Source organism: Zonotrichia albicollis, chromosome W (assembly GCF_047830755.1).
Source record: "Zonotrichia albicollis isolate bZonAlb1 chromosome W, bZonAlb1.hap1, whole genome shotgun sequence".
Classification (NCBI taxonomy): domain Eukaryota; kingdom Metazoa; phylum Chordata; class Aves; order Passeriformes; family Passerellidae; genus Zonotrichia; species Zonotrichia albicollis.
The window spans coordinates 7,451,582-7,461,358 of record NC_133859.1 but is presented as its reverse complement, the minus strand read 5'-3'; the positions used below and the strand labels follow the sequence as shown (position 1 = coordinate 7,461,358).

Here is a 9,777-nt window from a genome sequence, read left to right as displayed (position 1 = left end):
CACACTAAGGCAGTACATAATCTAAAAATATGAAAACTAAAACTTAAGGCATGAGTGTGAGGAGAACAGCATGCAAACACCAAGGTTGGTGAAGAAGGAGGGGGAGGAGGTGCTCCAGGCACTGGAGCTGAGATTCCTCTGCAGCCTGTAGTGAAGACCATGGTGAAGCAGCTGTCCCTCTGCAGCCCATGGTGGTCCACAGCAGTGCAGAGATCCACCTGCAGCCTGTGGAGGACCCCATGCCAGAGCAGGTGGATGTCTAGAGGAGGCTGTAATCCTGTGGGAGATCTGTGGAGAGAGGGGCCCTGATCCCATGCTGGAGCAGCCTGTCTTTGAAAGACTGCACTCTGTGGAAGAGTGACCCATGTTGTAGCAGTTTGAGGGGTACTGCTGCCTGTGGGATGGACTCACTCTGCAGCAGTTCTCAGAGATCTGTTGCTTGTGAGATTGACTCATGTTGGAGAACGTCGCAGAGAACTGTCTCCTGTGGGAGGGACTCCATGGTGCAGTAGGGGAAGGACTCCTCTCCCTGAGCAGCAAGAGAAATAAATGGGTGATTGTCAGGATCTGTCCTAGTGAACAGATGACCTGATGGTTCGTAGGAGTGATCTCAGAGTGCAAAAACCAACACGGTATAAGGGGGTTTGCAGTGATAATCAAAACAAATGCAGTTTTATTGAAATAACCACAGCAAAAATGTGATAGAGGGATTAAGGGAGAGAAAAAGATAGAGAGAAGAGAGAGAGAGAGAGAGGGAGAGGGGATATTGCTACCAACGCAGAGACGAAGTCCTTTGGTCCAGTCCTGTCGAGGATCCGCCTGTTACGCTGGGGAGATCTCAAAGGCTCTAGCTAACTCAGAGGTTTTTATTACTGAAAATTGTGAGGGAGGGGAAACAGATACAATAGGGAATAGATGTAACAGGTAGTGTGTGTTCTCAGCAGTAAATGAGAGCCATTGTTTTCTTGGTTCAGTGGTCACAACCTGCAGGCAAACATCTCGCGTTGGTCAGCTTGCCTCTCCCCCACACCTCCCCCGGGTTGGGGGTTTCAGTTCCAGTCCTTGGAAGGAGCAGAGGGGCCTTTTCATGTCTCAGTCCTTGATGAAGAGGCTTCTTACATCTCAGTCTGTCTGTCACGGTGGTTGTAAAACAGGTGAGGGTCTTCTGTGGGAGACCACCTGAAACTCAGGAGAAGTCCAGCCAGGCCAAGAGGTGGGACAGCTTCCAAAGCTGCTATTGTTGCAAATGGGGCACGGTGCCCCCTTTTTAGCGTACAGTAAACACACCTGTGAAAACAATAGCTTAACACTGAGCTTTCAGGTCTCAGGGCCCTTGGCGTGTGACTTTTCTCCTTCAGAGCCAGATATTCTAGTCAGGGGGGTCTTCTCTTCAGTGGTCTCCCAAGGACGATCGTGAGGCAGATGAGGGAAAATTTGGACAGACTCTCTCAGTGATGAACTGACCAAAGCCCCCATTCCCTGTCTCCTTGCACCACTCAGGTAGGAGGCAGAGCTGGGAAGGAGGGAGGAGTGGGGGGGAAGGTGTTTTTTTAAGGTCTTGTTTTACTTCTTATTATCCTGCTTTGATTTTTTTAGTAATAAATTCACCTTATATCTCTAATTTGAGCCTGTTTTGCCCTTGATATTATTTAGTGAGCCATCTCTCCAGGTCCTTAACTCATGAACCCTTTGTCAAATTTTCTCTCCTCTGTCCAGCTGCAGAGGGTTTAGAGGGAAGTGAGTGAGCAGCTTTTGTGGGTGCATGGCATCCAGCAAGTGTCAACCCACAACATGTCCCCAGCTGGAGGACTCCCCAGCTCCATAAATCATGTCACTTGGATAATCCTTTGTCATGGCAACCATCAGCTCAGGAGCAGGGTGACCTTTCAATGCCAAGCCTAGGCTGCACTGATCTTTTTCTGGTCTGTCAGGGACCCAGTATTACCATAATTTTGTGAGACCCCAGGGAGTAGCCAGGTCATTAGGATGCTTCTGGCCAGACACTGGTTGTGCTGAAGATAGAGGAATTAACAGGCTGGACAAGTCCACCTGGACCACCAAACCCAGCATGGCCACCAGCATTCATTCTCTTTCTCCTGGATTTCATTTAACCTCTTTGTTCCTGCTTTTATTTGATCTTGGTTGTGCATATGGAAAAGAGTCCCCATGTTGGTCCAGGGGGGATGGCAGGCCATGGGAGACTCCATGTCTAGCACAAACCATGACAGATATTGATGGGGTTGGTAATATTTCTACCAGTACCTGCTTTCTGGTGGCTTTGCTGTGTTGAAATTCCAGCTAATCCACATGTGTTGAGTAATCTCCCTGCTGTTACTAAAGAGACTGTCTGTCTTCCTTCTCCCCTGCAATTTCAATTTTCTCTTATTTCTCTCTCCAGACAGCCATTGCCTCTCTCATGGTGATGTGATTTTGCTGATGTAGCCTGTTGTCTCTGTCTTTCTTGCAGAAGGACTTCACCATGCGGGAGGAGTTGCAGCAGCGGGATGTGGAACGCTGGCTGGGGTTCATCACCTTTCTCTGTGAAGTCTTCAGTACCATGAGAAGCAGCATGGGAGACCCCTTTCGAGTTCTTGTCTGCCCCATTTATACCTGCCTCAGGGAGGTAAATGCCTTCAGACTTTGTCCTTCTCCACTGATGTGCCAAGCTATTACGTTGCAGCTCTGAGGTGCTCATGATTCATAAATGACACTGGAAGTTGCCCAAAGAAGCTATGGCCCCCTGTTACAAAAGGATGTGGAGGTTTAGATAAGTCCCTGACTTTTTCCCAGGCCTCCAGCAGCAGGCAGTAGCTTTATTGAGGCAGCCACCACCCCAAAATCTACTCTCGTTCCCAAGTTCTTTAATAATGGCTGATTCAGTCCATTGTAGAATGAATTATTTATTTAATAGATACAAAACTAACAGACATAAGACTTAAACTAATACCACACAGGAATAAGGACAAAAAGAGATAATACTAGTAGATATATACAGTGCGAGGTTAAAGGTACCTATTAATTTTACAGCTAGTGAAGAAATCATACAACTTAAGATTCCATGTATCTTACCATCCCATTGTTGGTGGGGCACACATCGAGATCCTTTCCCTCAATTCCCGGGAAAGTAACCACAGAATCTGCATCCAAACTCTGGGGAGAAGTCTCAAACAATTGTCAGGGTGTGTGTTTAGAAGGCTTCTACCTCTGTGATAATTCGTATGACTTTTATAGTTTGCAAAGCGGTGTGACTCAGTCAAGAGTATTTATTTTATCTCTTCCCACATCTGCTCTCCAGACTAAGATAGTGATTTGTAGCTGAGGCCTGAGCCCTTTTGGTGTCAGAGATGACCCCTTGCTGGGCCTTTCAGCCCCTAGGTTATCTCTTTATGCACCAACTATCTGTGGTAGAGAGGGGGAGGACACGTCCTGCCACACCCCCGATCCCTGGCAGTGTTCAAGGCCAGGTTAGATGAGGCTTGGAGCAACCTGGTCTAGTCAAAGATGCCCCTGCTCATGGCTGGCGGTTTGGAATGAGATGATCTTTAAGGTCCATTCTAACCTAAGCCATTCTATGATTCTGTTTGTTTTATGATTCCTAGAGGTTTGCTTTCCTAGCATCAACACTTCCCACCTCAAAAGTACCTACGCCTGCACAGATGCTTGGCTTTTCCTGCTGTCCTGGTTTAGGGCAAATTTGTTAAAGAATCTGCAAAGGAGGGCCCCTCCAGAAAGCGAAACCCACATGGCCCCTCCCCCCAACCGGTTCGGGAAAAAATTCCTTGGAGAGAGGTGGAAAGAACCTGTTTATTTGACAGATACAGCACCCCCCAGCACACAAAATGAACAATACCCGATGACACCGCTCTGAGAAAGATGGCAAAATCAGAAAGTCTCCTTTGGGGGTGGTTGCTCTGTTCTCAGTCCCTCCGGCGCTGGGGCAGCTGCTGCAGCCAAAGCTTCGGTGTTCCCAGGTCCCAGTCCGGAGCAGGTTCGAGATGGTCACAGAAACAGGAGAGTAGAAACAGTCCAGGAAGGAATGTGGACTGTTTGGCTAAACTAGCTAATAAGCAGAGGCGAAAGCAGAGCAGAAGCAGAAGCAAGAGCAGAAAAGCCAGCCAGCAAAGCAGCAAGCTAAGCAAGAAGGAAAAAAAAACAGCCCGATGTACGCTCTCTCTGTGTCCCTGATAAGAGAAACCCAAACAAAACTTCCACTCTTCAGAGCTGGTCTTAAAGGCACAGAACAGAGGAATGGGGATACAAGCATCATAATGTCACCCCAGGACACCTGCATATTGTGTTTTTGCTAAATAAGGGCATGTGCTCCAAGCAAGACCCTTTGTCCAAGGGTTTGCAAAGCCCAACAGTTGGGATTGCGAACCCAACATTTGAGTTTGCCAGTCCCAGTGTTGCGAAAATCCACACCCAAGGGGCTTAAAAGGCTTCTTAAAGTTGGTGAAGTCCCCTGAATAGATGAGATGGACCGAGGGGAGAGAAGAGCAGAGAAGTAAGGTTCCACATGTCCTTACTCCCCACCTAGTTCAGCACAAATCTAGCCCTGCCACCAGGGTTGGGAACATTTCAGAACCCAAGCTCCAGATGAGTTTGTTTCAGAGCCTGAGAATCTCATGGTTTGAGATGGTGGCGGATATCTTGGTGAGGACAAACAGAAAAGGCAACTCAAGGAGGGTTTCCCCCCATCCTGTTTTAATGGTGGTTTTGTCTCTTGTTGCTGTCTGTAGAAGACTTTCTCAGAAAAACCTGCCTCATTGCCCAGGGCTGGAACTGTGAATCTCAAATTGTCAGTAGTGCTTCTGTTGGGCCATAAATATTTTGCTGTAAAATAAGTTCTCTGCTAGACCCTTGCCAAAGGAAGCATAAAGAAACTGCTGACAGTGACTTTTAACATGTATGGGAAGTTTTCTTTGAATGAAAACACATAATAAACATTTTGTCTTCACAGTAATATTGTATGTAGGGCTCACAGATGGTGACTGTAGCAGTGAGAAAGAGTGCAGGCATTGTGATGGGGCCTACATATCCAGAGGAGAAGGTGGGAGAGGGATGCTAAGAATTGCCTAACTTCCCCAAAATCTCTGCTCATGGAGGTATGTGTCACTTTATGGGGAAGATCTAGGCATCCAGCAAAGTCCTCATTTCCCTCTGCTTCTCATCACAGTCATGACACAACCCAGCCCTTATTCTGCCAGGATTTTTCTCTGCCTGCTTCTTAAAAATACATCACATCTCTGTTCCTTAGGAGGACAGCTTTGTCCCTGTGGTGTTGTTTGTCAGAGAAAACTCTTAGGTGACATGGGTGCGCCTGAGTCTTCTGGCGTTCCTGCCCCAAAATGGTTGATTTGAGACTGCTCTCTCCACAGGGTTGTGACCTTGACTCATGCTGTTTCTCTTCCATGGCTCTGCGATAGGCTTTCATCTTGCCATCATTTTTTGCCACCATCAGGTAATTGTGATGCCCAGGGCCAACCCAGGAGATCATGACCACCTATTTTTTAGTAGTGATAGGTGCCAGGCTCTGAGATGGTTGCCGGAACCAAAGTCAGGCTGTAGACTCAGATGAGGAGGAGGTGGTGAGCTCCTCTAGCTTTACCCAGGAGAGGACAAGGATATTTGCACAGACTGGCTCTGCCAGGTGCTCTGTGATAGGGTGAAAATTCCCTAATCATGCAGAGTACTTGTCCTTTGATGAGCTTCATGAAACACATGGGCTGGTGTTCCAGGACAGGAGGGGGTGTTACCATGGCCTATAAGGTTTGGGTCCTCCACTTTCCTCAGGACAGGTTCACTGGGTTTTTCCCCTTCCTGCTGATCAGCACATATGCCCCTGTGTACAGTTTCATCCCCTTGCCCCTAACTCCTGCCCCCTTGGGCATCCCCCAGCAAAACCCCTCTGTGTTGTCCACAATCATGCTTAGCTCTCTGCCTCCATTCACCCATCCTTTGACAATGAATCATTAGCAGAGACAAGATAACATCTCTCCCTCTGCCTGTCCTTTTAGCACCTCTTGCTTTTTAGTTTCTCTTTTTTTTTCCTTTTTTCCTCTTCCTTTTCCTTTACAGCTCTGGCAGACTCAGTCAAAGCTCAGCAAACAAGAGGAAGGGGAAAGCTGCCTGATGAATGAGCCAGGAATGTCTCTCCTTTCCCCTGCAAAGCTTCCTCTCTCCAGCTCCTTTCCTTTCCCCACAAATAAAAACTTATTAACACCATAATTAGTTGTGGAACTGGCCCAGGTGGGAAGGAGGATGGCAACAAGGAAATTGGTGCTAGGTGTCTCAGTGAGGAATCTGTGCTGGGGACATGGCTGGGGCATCAGGTGACAATGCAGTATTATTTATTGAGAGGTATGGATGGATTGGTGTAGTGGGTTGACTCTGGCTGGGTGCCAGACACCCACCAAAGCCGCTCTCTTATTCCCCTCCACAACTGAACAGGGGAGGAAAAATATAACAAAAGGTTCATGGATTGAGATAAGGACCAGGAGACATCATGCACCAAATACCATCATGGACAAAACAGGCTCGAATCAGAGATATTAATTGAATTTATTGCTAACAAAATCAGAGCAGGAAAATGAGAAGTAAAATAAATCTAAAAAACACCTTCCCCCCACCCCTCCCTCCTTCCCAGCTCTACCTCCTCCCCCAGTGGCAGAGGGAGATGGGGAATGGGGCTTATGGTCAATTCATCACATGTTGTTTCTGATGCTGCCCAGGGAGAGGAGGCCTCTAACATGGGGTCCCTCCCATGGGAGACACTTCTCAATTAACTTCTCCAATGTGAGCCCATCCCGTGGGCAACAATTCTCCATGAACTGCTGCAACGTGGGTCACTCTCCCATGGGGTGCAGTCCTTCAAGCACAGCCTCCTCCACTGTGAGTCCCCTACAGGGTGATAAGTCCTACCAGCAATCCTGCTCCAGTGTGGGCTCCTCCCTCCACAGGTTTCCAGGTCCCTGCCAAGATCCTGCTCCAGCATGAGTTTCCCACAGGTTTACAGCCTTCTTTCAGGCATCCATCTGCTCCAGCATGGGTCTCCTCCAAGGGCTGCAGGTAGATCTTTGCATCCCCATGGTCCTCCATGGGCTACAGGGGCACAGCTGCTTCACCATGGTCTTCACCACGGGCTGTAGGGGAATCTCAGCTCTGGTGCCTGGAGCACCTCTTGCCCCTCCTTCTCCACTGACCTTGGTATCTGCAGAGCTGTTCCTCTCACATATTCTTATCGGAATAAATCAGGTGAGACTCCATTTTCTTCATGCAGGAAAAGCTAATTTTTTATTCACACAACTCATTTTTATAGAGTTTTTACAGACCTCGTGCACAACTTTAATTGGTTAATAGTGTCCTGGGGTGACGTTATGATGCTTGTATCCCCAATCGGGTATTCTGTTCATGCTGGACATTATATTCTGTGCTTTAAAGACTGGCTCTGGAAGAGAAGGCAGGGAGAAGAAGAAGCATGGAGTTTTGTTATCAGCCTGCTGTCACTCCTCCACTGTGGTGTCTGGGCACGGATGGGGCAAAACACTGCGCTCCGCTGTTTTTTAGTTGGTTTGGCTAGCTGAGGCAGAGAGGTTCCCTGGACTGTTTTTCTTTCCCTTTTTTTTGGAACTGTTCGAACCTGCTTTGGTCTGGGACCTGGGGAAACACCGAGAGCTCTCACTTTGTAGCCTGCCGGGGCCTACTCTGGGCAGCAGCCTTTTCCAGTGCCAGAGGGACTGATAAGAGAGTGACCACCCACCAGAGAGATTTTCTGAATTTGTCATCTCTTCAGAGCAACAAATTAGTTTTGTCATCTGGTACTGCACATTTTTTGTGCTGAGGAGTGCTGTGCCTGTTAAATAAACAGGTTTTTTTCCACTTCTCTCCGAGGAAATTCTTCCCGAATCGGTTGGGAGGAGGGGCCATGTGGGTTTGCTTTCTCGGGGGGACTCCTTCTGGAGATTTTCTCCCAAATTTGCCCTAAACCAGGACAACAGATTTCTTGCCAATTACTCTGTTGGTTAGTAACAGGTATCTTACTTGTCCATCAAATCTCTCTATTCTTAAACTGTTTACATATTTTCTTCACTGATTCTCATGGGATAGATTTAATGTTTATGCAGGTGATAGTTGTTTTTTACCCAGGAATAGATTGTTATATTAACGAACTATTCATACCGGGTTAGTCTCCACATGGGAACTTGCAAAGTGCTAGCTGCATGTAGAAGATGTGACAGGCTAGACACTGGTCTAACAGACCAAGCCTGATTTTATGAGGTCTTTCTTTTATAATTTTTCTACCTGACTGCAATATTCCAACAGTCTGCAAAGCTGCTAGAAAACAAACCAGAAACAAAAGCAAAAAGCCTTTTGTAACTAAGGTTGAGTATCATATAACAGGCCATGCAGATTCTGGCATGCAGCCTTCTCTCTTAGGAAATCAAGCAGACTCTTTGCTTTGCAGCAGGAACTGCTCTTTTATTGACCAGATATTGGTGATGAACAGAGATGGAAAGACTCCGATTTGGTCAGAAGAATCCAAATTTATTGTGGAATACCTATACTTATGTACTATTTTAGGAAGGCTGGTAATGTTTTACTACTATGATTGGGTTAATCATCACATAAACAAACTTATGCATTTTACATCTCTTGCTTGCAGAAGTTGATGTAATTTTCTTTTCTGCTAAGTCCTGATTTAATCTTCAGCTTAGTCTTGATTTAATCCTCAAAGTTCTGTTTGCTCTTGCAAAGGCATCCTGTGTCCTGGTTTAGGACAAATTAGGGGGAAATCTCCAAAAGGGAGCCCCCCAAAACAGAACAAACCTCCAACCACCCCTCCCCCAACACCGGGTTCGGGAAGGAATTCCTCGGAGGAGCAAAGTGGAAAACAAAACCTATTTATTTACAAGTAACAAAAAGAACACTCCCCAACACAAGAAAAGAAAAGGGACCAGACTGTGTTGTGAGGGCGCCGAGCTTCTGTCGCAGGCTTCGGGTGTCCTGGAGCTCTCAGGCCAGATCCGGAGCCGGTCCAGTATCTTCAGGGGAGGGTAAGAAAGAGAGAACAAAAGAAAAGGGAAAAAAGAAAAAAAAAACAGCGCAAAAAAAAAAGCAGAAAGCAAGCAAGCAAGCAAGCAAGCAAGCCAGCAAGCGGCTAGCCGAGCCAAGCAGCAAAAGCCAAAGCAAAAAAAAAAAAAAAAAGTGCCTGGGCACACACCACACCCCCCCCCCCTCCTCTTCCCCATCCGGCCACAGCAAGACGGCCGGGGGGGGGGGGGGGGAAGGCACAGCTGCCAGACACAACACACGATATTGGGATAAAGGCTGAAGGCTGTCGCCCCATGACACTCCACCCCTTATCCCATATCGTGAACATACAATAAAAAACTTTCATTTCACTTACTCACACCTTTGACACTTATGCATTCCTCTCATCTTACTTGCTCAGACCTTTGACACTTACAGTTTCCTTCTGTCTCACATTCAACAAACAATGACATGCATATATGAGTCTCATCCCACAATCAGGTCTCCCTGAGGTACACACCGTGTTGTTCCATCTTTCTGCATTATCCACCATGTATTACCTGGTCCTTGAGCAAAGACAATCCCACGGATGGGTTCGTCTGTACTCGAGGCAGGGTTGATCCATACTGTCTTTCCCAACAAACCTCTGACATGGGCCACTGGGGCTTTATCCCCATCTACTATATTAATGAGCTCAGACTGAGCAGGACCCGCTCGGTTGGTGGAACCTCGAGTGTTAACTAAACC

At 47.2% G+C, this 9,777-nt stretch overlaps 1 protein-coding gene across 1 annotated transcript in view; it reads left to right on the top strand.

Annotated features, from left to right (window-relative positions):
* The first annotated feature begins 2,475 nt into the window (after positions 1-2,475).
* LOC141726831 (CBP80/20-dependent translation initiation factor-like) overlaps positions 2,476-9,777 on the top strand; it is a 52,017-nt gene continuing 44,715 nt past the window's right edge. Inside the window, exon 1 of the mRNA XM_074531931.1 lies at positions 2,476-2,623. Coding sequence (XP_074388032.1) covers positions 2,480-2,623 — 144 coding nt within the window. The 5' untranslated portion in view covers positions 2,476-2,479. The remainder of the gene's footprint in view (positions 2,624-9,777) is intronic.